Source organism: Phyllostomus discolor, chromosome 8, assembly GCF_004126475.2.
Source record: "Phyllostomus discolor isolate MPI-MPIP mPhyDis1 chromosome 8, mPhyDis1.pri.v3, whole genome shotgun sequence".
NCBI classification, from domain to species: Eukaryota; Metazoa; Chordata; class Mammalia; order Chiroptera; family Phyllostomidae; genus Phyllostomus; species Phyllostomus discolor.
The window spans coordinates 67,498,157-67,515,755 of record NC_040910.2 but is presented as its reverse complement, the minus strand read 5'-3'; the positions used below and the strand labels follow the sequence as shown (position 1 = coordinate 67,515,755).

General features: G+C 40.2%; 1 protein-coding gene across 5 annotated transcripts in view; it reads left to right on the top strand.

The window, feature by feature from the left end:
- DNAH9 (dynein axonemal heavy chain 9) overlaps positions 1–17,599 on the top strand; it is a 335,540-nt gene that overhangs the window by 203,363 nt on the left and 114,578 nt on the right. For 4 of the 5 annotated variants that reach the window (XM_028534618.2, XM_036032967.1, XM_036032969.1 and 1 more), the window contains 2 exons: positions 3,179–3,341; positions 5,714–5,837. In XM_028534618.2, coding sequence (XP_028390419.1) covers positions 3,179–3,341; positions 5,714–5,837 — 287 coding nt within the window. The remainder of the gene's footprint in view (positions 1–3,178; positions 3,342–5,713; positions 5,838–17,599) is intronic. The other variant, XM_036032970.1, reaches the window with a different exon arrangement.

Below are 17,599 nucleotides of genomic sequence, written 5' to 3'. Positions count from 1 at the left end.
TTGAGATCTTCTAGAATAGAGCTGGTGTTAGGCGGCCCAGAGCACCCAGTTGGACTTCTCCTCTTCATCCTCCATGCTGGCCTCTCTCCTTTAGTAATACATTTCTGCCCCCTCCTTTTTTAATTAGAAAAGAGGACCTAGATATCTTAGCACCATAGTTTCTCCTTTTTTCATTGTAGTCAGACACCCTCCAATACAGACAGAAAGGAGATGATTCCTTGCCCCTGGCATCATGGATGATTGTGTACATTACCCCAGATACAATGCTGAGTATAAGATATGTATCATCCTCTTCAAGAGAACTGTATGGAACATTTTTAGTGTGCTAAGACTATACAGAATACATGATGGCATAGACACTCTTCCAATGTCTAGAAAGTATGGCTTAATAAGGGAGCAAGAACAATAAATCTGATACAAAACAGAGTACAAGTATTATAATAAAATTATAAAGAAAGTAAAATCATAAAAGGACTAAATGTAGATCAATTAATAACTCCTAATTATTTGGAGGAATAAATTTAACTACATAAATTTAGTGATGTACAGTTTAAGTATGTCCAAAAACCTAAAAGTTTCTGTAATTCTGAAACATTAAAACTAAAATATATAAGTGCCCAAGTAGGGGGATATTTTGAAACATACATAAAAGGATCTTACAAATTTAGAAGAATAGTTCAGTTGAGAAGTGGGCAATGGACAAGAAAAGAAAATTTATAAAAAAGACATGATAAGAAGAAAAGTGTTCAATTCTCTGGAAATCAAAAAATTAAAACCATAATTGTTTCAACCATTAAATAGGCAAAGATTAAAAAATAAGATCCAGCCAGCCCTGGCTGGTGTGGCTCAGTGGACTGAGCACCAGCCTGCAAACCAAAGTATCACTAGTTTGATACCCAGTCATGGTACATGCTTGGGTTGCAGGCCAGGTCCCCAATAGAGGGTGCACAAGAGGCAACCACACACTGATATTTCTCTTCCTCTCTTTCTCCCTCCTTTCCCTTCTTGGCAAAAATAAAAATAAATTTAAAATCTTTAAACAAAGAATTGCTTCTCTTTAAAAAAAATAAGACCCAATGTCAACAAGGGTGGAGGCAAGTCTCTCCAATCTGCTGTAGGTGGGAGTTGTTGACTAACACTTCTGCTTAGCATCTTCTTTCAAAATATAAATGTGTCCCATAGGAGAGATGAGGCAATAAGGATCCACAGACATTAAGTTTATTGATGCTAATTCTATGACTAAGTCATCAGTATATGCAAGAAATTTGCAGTAATGAAATTCAAACCACAGAAGCTTAGCATGAGCCCTTTAACCTCACACATGCATTTTGTTGATGTGTCAAACTCCACCCCCCAAAACTTCCCTCAAGCCCTCCTCCAAATTGGGGTTAGCTAGACCCTAAGCTGCTCTACCTCTAATTACTATTACTTAATTTGAATATGGAATTTTTCATTATAATATCATTAACACAAGACAGGGACACAGGACTACAGCCTGTGCAATGCAATCTCAGATTTACCCCCTGCTCTCTGTGGTTGGACTTGACCTGAGTTCTTGTTTTGCATATTCTTCTGATCCCAAGGCCACCAACACTGTTGTCTCTTCCTCCTTATCTTACCCACTTCTCCATAGGGGCTTTGTTACTGTGATATGTATCCCCAAACTCACTGACTTAACACATTTTCATTCAACTAGCTTAATCTTACATATTCTCAGCCTCCTTTTGGAGACTGAGCATGGTTTAGCAGATTACTCAGTGGCACAAGGAAATAATCACAGTATATTGCTAAATGAAAAAATGATCTCAAAACTCTATGTTCAGTATAAATGTAAAAACAACTTTGAAAATATATGGAATAAAGACACTGAACTAGAGAACAGGCTGACAGTGACCAGAGGGGAGAGGGGAGGGAATTTCAGGGGAAAGGGGGAAGGGTTTGCAGGAATAAGTATATAGGACACATGGACAAAAACAAGAAGGGGGGTGGAAATGGGAGGGAGGTGGGGAGGGTTGGGGTGGGCTGGGATGGGAGTAAAAGGCAGAAAACTGTACTTGAGCAACATTTAATATAAAATAAAAAAATATATGGAATAAAAATATATTGAGGTTTCAGATGTAATAAATGTATATGCACATAAATATATACTTACAAACATATAGACACTAGGGAAAACTTCAGAAGAACATATAATTAATGTTAGTAGTGTATATTCGAGATAGAATTGTAGTTTTTCTGTTTTATGCATTTTTATAATAAATAGTTATTGTTTTTAAGATGATAAAAGAAAAGGGCATAGGAGTTATTCTTATAAGAATGTAGGTACCTCACATAGGTAGGTACATAGTACTGAAGGGAATTTTTTTTTAAAGGCTGCTGGTGTGTCCTGAAGGGCAGGCTGTGAACAGCTCAGTAGCACTTGAGGAAGGGCAGGAGGAGTGGGCTCCTCAGGGGTGAGGGGTGGTCTAAGCCCAGGGCCTGGGAACATCGCCCCACTGCTGGGGTAGGGACATGCTCACTGACAGTAGTAACTATGGCTGCAAAGGAAAGGGTCCAGAAGCCAAGGAAGTGGTGCCTTGTAGAAGCATCCACAAACACTCATTACAAGGGCATCGACATCCAGGAAGGATAGAAGAGAGAGAGCTAAGAGCCACTGCAGGGCTCTCTGTTACTCACTGGCTTTAATTTTGCTGCTTTTCTCCTAAGAGAAACAAATTGTTCTATGCTTGTCCTTCAGCCTTCCCCTGATTTATTTTCTAGCTGTACGCTTTCTACCTTTCTCTTTTTCCTGCCTCCTCCTCTTGCCTAAAAAAGCACAGATAGACGAAGCAAAATGAGGTGGGGAGGTGTGGCAGAGTCAGGTGTGGCCAGGGAGGGGCGGAAGAGAAGACCTGGTCTGCTCCCCTGACCGTCACATTCCTGCCCATCACATCCCTTCCCAGTGCACTCCACTCCCGCCTGGCAGCCCTGAGCTGTTCCTCCACTGCTCTAGTTCACCAGTGGCGACTTCATTCCACTTGGTCAAGAAGGCAAGGCCAGATCTGGGGACAACAGAACTCAAGTTTCCCACAGCTGGGCCTATGCTCAGCCACCAAGGAGGGCCCCGGTTCTCTCTTCACACATCTTCCTCACAGGGGAGAGTAATTGGAGCCACGTGCTCCTGCCTCCTTCCCTTCAGCTGCCGCATCAATCGCATCCTGGAGGCCCCTCGGGGAAATGCGCTGCTGGTGGGCGTGGGAGGCAGCGGCAAGCAGAGTCTGACCAGGCTGGCAGCCTTCATCAGCTCCATGGACGTGTTCCAGATCACGCTGCGGAAAGGCTACCAGATTGCAGACTTCAAGGTGAGGAGGCCAGGCGGCTGCCGGGAGGACACTAGGCCTTCCGCCGCTACCCACAGCTCCCTCTCATCAGCCCTTCACTTCCCTTGCCCAGAACCTTCGCTTAATTGCCTGCCCATTTTCTTCTTAGATTCTGGGCTGATGACTGAGACACTCTTTCCTCATCATTCTCAGCGCAAGGACACTGGCCTCCCCAGGGCTGGGGTGTGAGGCCTCAGGGCCTTTGTCCGACCTATGCAGCTTCAGTTTGCACCCAAATCCAGAGCACATCTGTTGGGTTGGCCAAAAAGTCCGCTTCTTTTTTTCTGTAAAATGAAAAACGTTTTTTTTCATTTTCTTGAAAACTTTTTTCATTTTCACCAAGAACTTTATTGATTTGAGTATTTTGAGTATGTCAGCTATCTCCCACTTAGTATAACATTGATTGTTCTGAATTAATGACTCAATTTGATTGCTATCAAGGGCTTCAGCTGGTCTATCCAACCGCAGAGCATCGTCCAACAAGAAACCTGCAGCACGAAACTTTGCAAAGTATTTTTGACATGTTCGGTCAGTCACAACACCTTCTCCATATACTGCACAAAACTTTTTTAATGTTTCAGTTGTGTTTTTACCTTTTTTGAAATAATAAAGCATAATATGCTGAAAATGTTGCATATTTTCTTCCATCTTCAATATTAAAATGGATACACAAAAAAAATTCACGAATTTTGATGTTTCTCAATACACACTGGTATGACAGCTATCACAATACAATCTAACAAAATTATTTTGAATGAAGTTAAAGACAACTAAGTGCCACTAGAGCTATCTTATGGGAAAAAACGAACAAACTTTTTGGCCAACCTAATATATCAAATTCAGCACTTAGCTCTCCAGCAGCTCTAATAGACTTAGAAGGAACTCTGACAGTCTGCCCAAGTTTTATAAGAAATTTATATTTTGAAAGATGTGTTCAGTAACCCTCAGCCGCTGGGACCTTCAGTGACATTTCCAGACATCAGGCACTTAGGAGCCACAAGGTACACTCTGGAAAGTGAAGAAAAGCTCTATATAAAGATTTCAAAGGTCACTTCATCCAGCTACCCCCCCACACACTTTTATCCCTGGCCACAATAGAGGCACGATAGGGAGTCATGATGGGGTTCTCAGCAGGATGCTGCTGTTGCTGACCCTGGGAGAATTCTAGCCAGCCCTGAGCCAGACCTGCCCACCTTCACAGTCTCCCAGCTAGTGATGCTCACTGCAGCTGTAAAATACAGCTCAGCCTTCCAGTGACTGGCTGAATCTAAGGTCTTTCATGCACCAGGGTCACATCAGGTCAATCTTTACTGCTTCCAAAAAGAGAGGAGACAACATAGTGCCCATGAGAATTATGCATTTATAGGATAACCCAAGACTGTGGTTCTCAACCTTGGCTATATACAGAAATACCCTTCAAATAATGCTGGTGCCAGCATCCCACCCTCCAGAAATCCTGACTTAATTAGTCTGAGGAGTTGCCTGGGCACCAGGAATTTTCAAAGCATCACCCAGAGGATTCCAATGAGAGTTGAGAAACATTCATTATCTTTGGTAATTCTGCAAATACATAAGGTTGCGAACCATTGATCTAAAAGGAAGCTTATTAACTTTAAAGGGGAATTTATTTGGACATGAAGGAAGGACTCCACTAAGGAAATGTATGAGGCTGTTAGAAAAGGAGCTTGGAATGGTGCAAGAGGCAGAAGACCAAGGTTAGGGAGTAATGGCTGAGCTTTGTCAGAGAGATCAGCAAAGGAACTGAAACTGACTAAGCTGGAAAACTTTAGGGCTCAGCATCCTAGCCCCACACTCTTATCTACCTACAGTTTTGAATGGATGTAATTTCCTACCAGGTGAGTGTGTGTGTCTCCCAATACATTTTTTTTTCTAGCACAAGTCCTTTGCTGAAGCTAGTCATAAGAAACAAAATGCTTCTAGAATATAATATATTGATCCCCAGGCAAGTTCCCCAGGTACATGACTCTTCTCTTAAGACCAAGAGCAATCCCTTGCTTCTGGGACAGGTCACTCACTTGCATGATGAGTCTTCTCTGTCCTTTAGAAAGCTCTTACCTCTGCACAAAGCAGGAACTCTAGAAGATAATACAAAAGCCACAGAACTAAAGATCATCACTGTTTAATTTACTTGCCCTTCCCGATTGGGATCAAAGCCTACGAATGAGCATATTTTCCACGCTGTCAGTGCAACATAAAGCTCATCCTTCATTGCCATTTTGCTTTATTTCCCATGAAAGAAGGCAAGAAAGTTACCCCATTCCTAAAGAGTGAATGGGGATATCCTGTAAGAAATCCTTCTTCTCAGAGGTCTCTGATACTGATTGTTTTTGCAGATGGACCTGGCCAGCCTGTGCCTGAAAGCTGGGGTAAAGAATCTCAGCACAGTGTTTCTCATGACTGATGCCCAAGTGGCTAATGAGAAGTTCCTTGTGCTCATCAATGATCTCTTGGCTTCTGGTAAGAGACTCTTTCCACTTACATGTCTAATACATTCCCCCTGGAGGTGGAGTCATTTGGTCCAAGGTCAGAAGAGCTGGGTTATAGATATGAGGGGAAAAACTGATACAGTGGAGAATGGCTTCATTAAGGTTGGTCTAGAGTTGGTGCTGGACCTGCTGTTCTGGTTCTTTCCTTTACCTTTCACTGCAAAACAGTAATTTTGGGGATATCTTAGTGGGACTGCATCTGATCATCAGGAGATGAGCAGGTTAAAGGCCTGCTGTTTCCTTCCCAAATCCAAGACAGACAGAAACTAGAATTCAAGTAGGTTAGACAGCAGGAAGATACTCACACAGAGAACATGCACACAAAACACTTAGACAATAGAGTACTATTTGGTTGTCAGTTTAATCAATCAAGGATTCAGGCCTTTTGGAAGCAAAGTGGAAGCAACAACAGTATCTCTTCATGGCTTTTCTTGGTTTTCAAAGAACTTGACAGGGGATGGCAACTGTTCTATGACACGATCAATGAAAGCTAGGACTTCAACCAAAATTCAGATCTTGACTCTTTATTGTCCTTATTTATCCTTATTTATTTAGGAATTCAGGACTTATGACAATCATTCTAGAAAAATATATGCATGCAAATTCATCAAATATATAAAAATATATATACCCAAACCTGGTTGTTATGGCTCAGTGGATTGAGCACCAGCCTGTGAACCAAAGGGTTACTGGTTTGATTCCCAATCAGGGCACATGCCTGGATGGTGGACCAGGTCCCCATTACAGGGAGTGCAAGAGGCAACCACACATTAATGTTTCTTTCCCTCTCTTTCTCCCTCTCTTCCCCTCAGTCTAAAAATAAATAAATGAATTCTTAAAAAATATACATATATACCAAAAAGACAATACAGTACATAAATTATGCATTTTCAGAAATGTGAGGTGTGTGTATAATTTTATATTTATATTAATTAAAAGAAGAATAGAACTTTTCTGGCTCTTAAACCAGATTCAACATCTGCAAAACCACCTCTTCATCTGGATTAAGAACATGGTCAGTACACAGATGTTCCTAAATAAAATTTCTGCCTCCAGCTTCCTAGCATTTCAGAAAGCTCATTTCTCCACAGCTCACCACATCTCTTTAACAGAATACTCTTTAGTTTATAAAGCCCAAGGACCATGATCACAATATACTTTCCCAAGTCTGTCTCCTGTCATGTGTTCAGGACAGCTCCTGCCATGCAGTCCCTAGGAACCTGACTGCTTCAGAACTATTGTCTGCTTCAGAGTTTGTGCCCTTGTACCCCTGGCCACTTCACTATTGTGTCCATGAAGAGCCGGGGGTTCCTGGCCCACATTGCTCCATAGCAGGCTCTGTGAGCACTCTGTGGCTTGTTCTGATGCAGACCACAGCTCTGTGCTGTGCTAGCTATGAATGTCACACCGATCCCACACTCTGGTACCTTTCCCAACCTGCCCTGATTAAGTCAGTTTATATCCAGGAGTTTGCCCACTAACTCTCACACCCTTTTGCTTCCAATCCAACCCATTTTTCCTTTCCTAAATACTGTCTTTTTAATATCCCACTACCTCTACACCAATATATCACCTACAACAGTGCCTCACCTTTTATTATTTTGTTAAATAATGAGAGGGGGGTCCAATTCTCCTCCTACCCTCGAGCTGTGCCCTAAAGTCTAATTTCTAAAATAATCCAAAAGGGTAGAATTGTGCTTCCAAAGACTTAGAGCTTTGGAGACACCAGGCATGTTGCCAGCCTCACTCCACATCTCAATTGGCTTCAATCCAGCCAGGTCACCTTGTCCTAAAATAACGTCTGAGACACAGAAGATGTTACATTTTTACCAAATGAAATTTAATTCCTCACTTAAATATTTTTAATTTTGTATTTAGGAAAAAACCTTTTTTTCAAGTTCAAATGAATTTCTGAAACCCTTCCCAGTGAAAACAATGAGTTCAGACTGCTTCAAAGTCATGGAGTTTCAAGCTCACATTTCCCTTTTAAGGCTTCTACATAGAAAAACAAAATGAAATGGAGGTAAAATTTAAAGTAACACTTTTCTAATCACTCTCCCTTTCTTCTGTACTACTTTGACAAGGGGAGTAGAGCACATCTTTGTTCTAATTTTCCCTGTCAGATAAATAATTTCTGTCCAAACATTAAGTGACTGCCAGTCCAGGCAGAGCTACAGAACCTCCCCATCCCATTAGTCTGTTGGTGTCATGGTCTTATGCAATCACCTTATTCTTGTATAACACAACAGGCACTAGAAAACTATACACTGGGCTACCTTGCCATTAACTCATCCCTCTCTAGTTATCTACAAGTCCTGTTATGCTGAAGATAAAGCTACAGGAGTGAACTCCACTGATTCAACTCTCCTCCAAGAACATTTTCCTCAGTGTCCAAAGATCTCACAACGTAGGCTCACTGGCTTCCTCCCACACTTCTTTAGATCACTGTTTCATTTCCAAAATCAAATATTGATGGTAATTCATCTGATTAATCCCACTTCTGACACTAGCCAAACATTTCAGAACTCATCATTGTGTCGGTTGCATCTCAGGTGAGTTATGGATAGACAGGAAGATATCCTACAAAGTCATTAAACTCCTAGTTTAATTAGGAAAGGATACATAGTTGTGTACGAAGTAGGGTGACCACACAGATCAGAGCAAATGAAGCATATCATTGATCACCTCCCTGGGCTTACCAGAGTCCTTAATGGGGGCCGTGCAGCTGCTGCTGAGACTAGGAATGAAATGTTCACCCTGGCTGAATCTGAAACATTTAATTCTTGCTCTGTCCTTATTGTCCTATATAATAATTCCTGCAGAGTGTACTCTGGCCATTAAACCCAGGCATTTTAAAAATTCTTACAAAATTTTTTCTCTCTTGGTTCTTGAACCAAAGTCAGCACCAGCAAGGCTCCTTCCTAATCTAGAGGGGGAAATAGAATTATTCCCTGGCTTTCTGGGCAGCACCCGCACCTCGAGCTTTCAAGCATTTCTGGAAGCCCACTGTACTACAGTCCCAGCTAAGAAGACTTAGTCTGCTCTAGGTGTGGTATCTTTTCCTCTGCTAACTCTGCCAGATTTCATATTTCATTTTAGTTTGGGATTTTATGTTGGGACTTTCCTTTTGCTTTTCAAAAGGCATAATTATTCACTCCAAAATTAAGGTTTCTCTTCCCTGGCCCAATTAGACCACTTTCTATCTATTCATATATTCAAAACTATTTATTTACTAAGCTCCCATGTTCCAGTCGGTACATACTCAGCTCAAAAATAAGTATCATCAGCCTCTTTATGGTCTATTGGATTAGTTCATATCCAGTTGTGTCTCCTCTCTTGTAAAGTCATGTATCTCTTTATCTCTAAACTAAACTGTTTTTAATATTTGGGCCAAATCTCCTTTTGGTATATAGAACATGAAAAGATCACCACATCTTGAAGGTGCTTAAGATTAGATCGAAGATTGACAGGTTAGTAGTCTGCACACATCATGTGAAAATGTGGAGTCTGGATATACTTGTAACAGATGTGGGTGGATTGGATTGTTCTTCTCCCATGTGTACCTGAAAACTGGATTTCCTGATGGGCCATCTATGCTTTACATAAGCTAAATTCTGACCCCTAAAAGGAAAAAATACAAAGCATGGGGCAAAAGAGAAGCTGTCAAGCATGCAGCAGACCTCTCATGCATGCACTGTAGTCTCACTGGATCGGTTCACTAGAGTCACCCTTACACCACAGACAGTGAAAAGTTATACTAGCACCTTCTTGGGTTTACAGCTGCCAAACAGAAATGCTGAAAGGGTAATGCAAAAAGATACTTGAATGACCAGCCTTTTCTTTTCTTCATGTGATACTAAATTCTCATCCAAGTAATTTGAGACTATGCCTGTGCGTTCTACTACACTGCTAACCTCTCTGTCACCACCTACATCAAGAGAAAATCAATTGCCACCAGTTTTACTCTTTTGCCATTTCTGTGTCCATATCTTTTTTACCATGGCTACCACTGATCTTTTTGTCTTTTGCTTCAACAAATGCTGATACTTCTTAACTCATCACCCTGCCTCCCAGGAATCCTCCCTCCAATCCATTCTCCTCACTACTTCCACAAGTGTCTATCTAAACTATAATTTGTTAATTGGTTACTCTAAATGCAGGATAAAATCCTTTTGTACAGGAAAAAAGCTGCCTCTGACCTCTTCCTTCTGCCCTCATTAGCCTCACCTCTCCCATTTTGATGTAATAGCTTCTCACTTCTTGGGGTGTTATACTGGGCTGTTCCCTGACATCTTCCTTACTCACAGAGCCTTCTCCTTCTTTGTCTGGATCAACTTCTTCTCATATTACAAGATAGATCTTGGGTGTTTTCTCTGTAGGAAACTGTCACTGATCCACTGTCACCCCAATGACTGGGAAACCTCCCTTCATGTTTCTAGCACTCAAGGGTTGCACACGCCACCATTGTATGAAAAGAGCATCATAAATTTATAAAATACAGAGACCATCTTGTCTGCTGTTGGTTAAACTTTTTATTAAATAATCCAGAGATACAAAATATAAAGATTAAATAACTACCATCCAGCTTAGGAAATCAAACAAGACTGATAAAATTAAAACCCTCTGTAGAGGCCGTGTTGTTTTCATCATTTATGTTGTCAGCATTTAATGTATCTCCTGGCCCATAATTAGTGCTCAGGAGGTATTTGTTGAACCAGGGTGCACACAGCATGAGAATGATGTGCTGTCTTACTATTAGGTATTGCTACTGGACATGTGCTTTGAGAAGGTTTCCAGCCATATATCGAGAGGAACAGGGGCACTAAGATAGTCATTATACTCCTTTGCTTTTTCTCCCTTGAGATCAGGGAAATGTCTTTGAAAAATGTTAGGCCTAGAGGGAGTCAAAGCCTTTAAGCCAGTGTGAAGCTGATTCATAGAGAACCTGACCTGTACCTTTTGCCCTTTTTATCACCAAGCTCCAACTAACTGAACCATCTCCCACTCTCAGGATCTGCTCCCCCAAAAGTAGTTGTAGCTTCTGAAAGCCCCAGACTAACACAGAGATGATGATGACTAGTCTGACTTAACACATGGAGCCTGCAAGCATTTGGAAGCAGAAATAGGGCTTCCCAACTTCCAGCCTCAGGAGAAAACATTTCCAATATTTATTTATTTTATCTTATCTTATCTTATTTTTTAAATATATTTTATTGATTATGCTATTACAGTTGTCCACATTCCCCCCTTTAGTTCATGTCCATGTGTCATAAGTTCTTTAGCTTCTACATTTCCCATACTATTTTCACCCTCTCCCTGTCTATTCTCTACCTACCATCTATGCTACTTATTCTCTGTACCTTTTCCTCCTTTCTCCCCCAACCACCTCCCCTGTTGATAACCCTCCATGTGATCTCCATTTCTGTGTTTCTGTTCCTGTTCTAGTTGTTTTCTTAGTTTGGTTCTGTTTTTGTTTTAGGCGTGGTTGTTAAGAACTGTGAGTTTGCTGTCATTTTACTGTTCATATTCTTTATCTTCTTTTTCTTAGATAAATCCCTTTAACACTTCATATAATAAGGGCTTGGTGATGAACTCCTTTATCTTGACCTTATCTGAGAAGTACTTTATCTGCCCTTCCATTCTAAATGAAAGCTTTGCTGGATAGAGTAATCTTGGATGTAGGTCCTTGCCTTTCATGACTTGGAATACTTCTTTCCAGCCCCTTCTTGCCTATTAAGTCTCTTGAGAAATCAGCTGACAGTCTGATGGAAACTCCTTTGTAGGTAACTATCTTCTTTTCTCTTGCTGCTTCTAGGATTCTATCCTTCATTTTAATCTTGGCTAATGTAATTATAATGTGCCTTGGTGTGTTCCTCCTTGGGTCCAACTCCTTTGGGACTGTCTGAGCTTCCTGGACTTCCTGGAAGTCTATTTCCTTTGCCAGATTGGGGAAGTTCTCCTTTATTATTTGTTCAAATAAGTTTTCCACTTGTTGCTCTTCTTCTTCTCCTTCTGGTACCCCTATAATTTGGATGTTGGAATGTTTAAAGATGTCCTGGAAGTTCTTAAGCCTCTCCTCATTTTTTTTTTTGAATTCTCATTTCTTCATTCTTTTCTGATTGGATATTTCTTTCTTCCTTTTGGTCCACACCATTGATTTAATTCCTGGTTTCCTTCCCATTACTATTAATTCCCTGTAGATTTTCCTTTATTTCACTTAGTGTAGACTTCATTTTTTCATATAATTTGTGACCAAATTCAACAAATTCTTCGGGCACCCTGATCACCAGTGTTTTGAACTGTGCATCTGATAGGTTGGCTATCTCTTCATTGCTTAGTTGTATTTTTTCTGGAGCTTTGATCTGTTCTTTCATTTGGGCCACTTTTTTTTTGTCTTGACGTGCCTGTTACATGGTGATGGGCAGAGCCTTAGGTGTTCACCAGGGTGGGGTAATCCATGTTGCTGTGTTGTGTGGGGCAGGAGTCCGAGAGGGAACAGTGGTGCTTGTTCCACTCTCTGCCAGATTTCAGTCATTTCCCCCATTTCCCACAAGCAAATTGGGCCCTTCAGGTGCTGATTCCCAGGTGGGTTGGCCTGTGTACGCTCTAGGACCCTACAGGTCTCTCCAACAATCTCTCCTATTAAGCTGAAGCCTTTCCTGCTGCCTCAACCCCCACAGGTGTTTTTAATCAGTGATTTAAGGCTTTATTTCCCTGTACTGGGGTCCTGGGTTTTGCAGTCCATCCTGCTCCCCAGTTGTTTCTCCTGGTTTATCTGCATGGGAATGTGGGACTGCCATGTCCACAATCCACCACCTTGCCGGTTCTGCCTGCTGCTGCCTTGCCATCCAGCTGCAGTCTTGCACATCCCGCTCCACAATCTGCCACCTCAGTGGGTCCACTAGCTTACACCTTGCCTCAAGTCCTCTCCACCCTGGCTGCTCATCTCCACCCTCCTACTGGTCTTGATCAATGTTTCTTCTTTAACTCCTTGGCTGTCAGACTTCCATACAGTTCGATTTTCTGTCAGTCCTGGTTGTGTTTTGTTTTTAAATTTTTGTTGTTCTTCTGGTTGTGCGAGGAGGCACAGTGAGTCTACCTATGCTGCCATCTTGGCTGGAAGTCACATTTCCAATATTTAAATAGTCTCTGCCTGTGTCTCTGCAAAATCCCCTCTGTCAGTTCAGGTTCCTGCTTCCAGCATGACTATCTACATCACACAATAAGTGACAGGAATATTGTTAGGAGATATTGGGATACAAATCTGAAAATAAATACTTGGCTCCCAATCCAGAAGTGTTTATCCCCAGATATTCAATCTGGCAATCTTCATGAAGGTCCTTGGGGTCCTGTACCAAACACCACCATCATAAGAATGCAGAAAAAATTTCTAAATGGCCTGGAGGCTTCAACATCTTGGCACTGAGGGTTTCACATAAACCAGGATAAGCAAACTTTTCCTGTAAAGGAGCAGAATATAAATATTCTCAGCTTTGCAGACCAGACAGTTTCTGCCATAACTACTCAACTCTGTAGTGCGAAACTAGCCAGATGATCCCTAAATAAATGAAGCTGGCTGTGGCCAATAAAACTATTTATGAACAATAAAATTTGAACTCTGTAATTTTCACATGCCATTAAATAGTATTTTTTTCCAACCATTAAAAATGGCAAAAAAACATGCTTAGCTTGTAGATTATACAAAAAGAACAGGGCCAGATTGGCCTGTAGACCATAGTTTTGCTTCTTCAACATCCATGATCTGATTCATAAAAAGTACCAAAAAGACATAAAACCTACATATTTTAAATAAGAGAAAGGTACAGAATGCAGACCTATTATTGCAGATGATAAAACCAAAGAGGGTCCAATTTCTCACTGGAGGGCTCAGAGATATTAACAGATAAGGAAATGCAAGTTATGAGAGGTGAAGGAGAAAGAATACTGGTATAGACCAGCTCCTTAAGCTGGATGAGGCTGTCTCATGCCAGTTCTGTAGGAGTGTTTCTCTTTTTAAGATTCCTTGCCCTGGCTGGTGTGACTCAGTCGATTGAGCGCCAGCCTACAAACCAAAGCACTGCTGGTTTGGTTCCCAGTCGGGGCACATGCCTGGGTTCCAGGCCAGGTCCCCAGTAGGGGGCATGTGAGAGGCAACCACCCATTGATGTTTCTCTCCCTCTCTTTCTCCCTCCTTTCCCTTCCATCTAAAAATAAATAAGTAAAATCTTTAAAAACAAAAATGTTGCCTGGAACTTTCTGAATCCCAACACGTACTAAATATTATTTCATTTTCTTAGCAGTTCTCTCTGACCTTTGTTTATCAAATGAGTCTGAAAAGGATTATTCTATTAATATTTATTTTGACAAGTTATAGCACAGGTTGTTTTCTATGCATGCTATGAAATATTTTAATGAGTGGAAATTAAATCAAGTTCACACAAAGAAAAAAGTAAATGGTTATTTTCATGATTATCTTTTTTTTTAATTTAGACCTTTTAAGTGATTAAGTTTAGTTAGTATAAAGCCCATAGTAAATGTCTGGCTAGACTCGTGGTGTCATACTATGTAGGCCAGATGTTGTTGGGAAGTAAGCATCAGTTTCCTCCACATAGAGTTCAAGGATGGGCAGTGGCCTCAGTGATAAATAGAATTATCATTCCTAATCACTCAGATACTGACTATTTGTCAAACCACCCAACTTAGAGGACCTCCCCCTAGTCCTCACATAAGGAAGCAGCATGGATAGCATGGCCCCAGAGGCTTCTGCTGTCCCTAACATTTATGCAATGCTAACATTTCTGTGTTGGTTGTGGAGGAAGGAGGAAATGTGTGAACATGAGAACTGTAAAGAGGAGCTTGTATGTGACTCCAGGTCCATCTGAAGCTTTGTGCTGGAAATGTGAAAGAGCTTTTCTGATCCCCACAGAATAGCTCATGGCAAACCTCATTCACCTTCCCAGCACAGCCAGGGTTCTCAGACTGCAGTGATAGCATTCGAACCTCCCTCAAGTTCATCTCCGCTAGAGCATTTATGCCATTTAGGATCAGCCATGAAGCTATCTTTGTACCTCCCAGTCTGTGTCCATCTCTTCACAGTTTCTGCCTCACCTCCCACATTACCATTCCCCCTTTCTGAGGCCAACTATTCCTCCTGAGCTAGGAGCCCAGCCCCTGGATTCTAATTCAGAAATGTGTTACATTCTATCTTGTCTTTCAATTCCTGACTCTCCCTCACAGTTTTCTCATTCTCACCACCCACATTTATTTATGTTTTTTTATATTTCTTTACAAAATATTTTTGAATATGTGCAAAGTAATAAATCAATCACCCATGCAATTCTGGACAAAGAAGAAACTTCTTTGTTTCAAAAAACAAACATCTGGTGTGCATGTACAAGAGTTCCTTTACAATAAGTGCCCAAAACTTAGATTACTAAATTGTCTGGTTTGTGCATTTCAACTTGACTATGAAGTGCCAAGTTTCTCTCCAGAATAGTTGTACAAATTTACTCTCTGACCAATACAGGTGCCTGTTCTCTCTGACCAATACCACCTGTTCTTCCTAGCCTCCCTAACATTTCATTTATCTAACATATTAATATTTGCCAATGGGTATAAAGTGAAATATCATTGTTTTCCTTTCCCTTATTACTTGTGACCTTGGAGCATCTACTCAAGTGTTTATTGGCTATTCCTCTGATGTGGACTCCAACCAGCGGTGTCCATGGTGTCGTGGATGTGACAAACAAATTCACATGGACTATAGAAGTCCTATGGAGAAAAAGGGATGGCATGGCCACTCTCTGAGTGAGAGAGCACCCCAACCCTTGCCTAGACAGGCTTTTATTGTTTTTCTGGGAGGATTACATCAAGGAAGGTCCTCATTCATTATGCACAGGTTTGCTTTAGGTGATTACCTTTTACAGATAACAAAGAAAAAGATGTTGCAAATGCAAGGGGAAAAGTGTTTGAACTGCTTACACTCCATCCTTGGGAGGTTTAGCACAGACTTTAGGAAGTTACTTAAAAGATATGCATTAAATATTTGCTGCCTTAACTCAGGGTGAGGGAGTTTTAGCAAAAGCAAGCCTCAAAGCAGCCTAGGTACAATGCAGGCCTGGTTCCCCATGGGAGAGCCAATCTGTGGGCCTGGTTCCTGTGTGCCACTTTGCACCTGTTGGTTTTCCAAACCAGGGCTGACCTACACTCATCACTGCCATGCAGACCAGTTCCCTATATTCCTCTTCTGTGAGTTGCCAATAGGCAACTTTCCTTTTAGCTCTTGGGTTCTTCGTTTTTTTCTTATGGATTTGTAAGTATTCTTTATATATTCTGGATACTGACCCTTTTTCATTATACAGGTTGTAAATAACTTTTTGAAGTCCGTATCTGACTTCTGTCATGCTGATTTAGTTTATATATTATAAAACTTACTTTCATATGCTTTATGCTTTTTTGTGCTGTTTCAGAAATCTTGTCCTATCCATCACCATAAAAATAATCTCATGTATTTTATTTTTAAATTATTACTGTTTTACTTTTCATGTTACTGGTAATGTCTTTTAATTCACCTGTAATATATTTTTGTATGGTGTTCTAATTTTATTTTTTAATATTAATATTGAATTAACCTTAACATCACTCATCAATTAGTCTATCCCTTGTTTGCACACTGATTTTTTATATCAATTTTGTATTTGTATTTGGGTCTGTTTCTAGGTGTTCCACTCATTGTTCTATTTATTTACCCCAGGGCCAATGTAACTAACACAGCACTGGAAGGAGACTTGATTTCTGGAAGGGCAAATCCCACCTGGTCCTTGTTCACAAATATCATAGCCATTTTTACCCTTTGCTCTTCCATATAAATTGTAGAATAGGCTTGTCAGGATCAAAACAAAAACCTATTTGATCTTCTTATTGGAATTGCATCTTCATGATATTGGTAATACTGAATCATCCATGCATGAACACAGCAATATTCCTCTCAGTTTGTTTAGGGTTTCACTTACTCCCTTCAACAGTCTATTATACTTTTTACATCAAGATCTTTGCACATGTTTTGTATATTTATGACTGCCTGCCTTATTCAGATTTTTTGTTTGTTGGTTTGCTTGTTTGTTTGTTTTGATATTCTAAGTAACTTTTTAAAAACTTTTCTTTTTGGTTGAAGTATAGAATGCCTTTTTATTTCCAATTTTAATTTATATCCAGAAGGCTTGTTGTTGAACATGCTTATGGGTTCTGATTATTTATGTGTATATTCTCTTAGATTTTCTATGAAGAAAATTAGATTTTGAACAATGATAGCTTCATTATTTTTTAACTACCCTTATACATTTAACTTCTTTTTCTTAACATTTTGCATAGCCCAGGACTCCATATAATGTTGGATAGAAAACATATAATAGTCATGCTTGTCTTGTTCCTGATTTTAGTTTTTCACTATTAGGCATGATATTTGCTTTGGATCTGGCTGGGATATCTATTATGAGAAATCTCATTTATTCCTGGTTTGCTAATAGTGTTTAGAAATTTTATGGCATCTGTTTTAATTATCATGTTGTTTTTTAAAATCTACTAATACAGTGAATTCTTTTCATATATTTTTCTAATATTTAACAATCCTTACATTTCTACGTTGGTCATCATGTATTTATTGTTATGTATTTTGTTAAGATTTTTAAAAACTTTACCATATACTGCCTCATTTATACAGCATTTTATCTAACT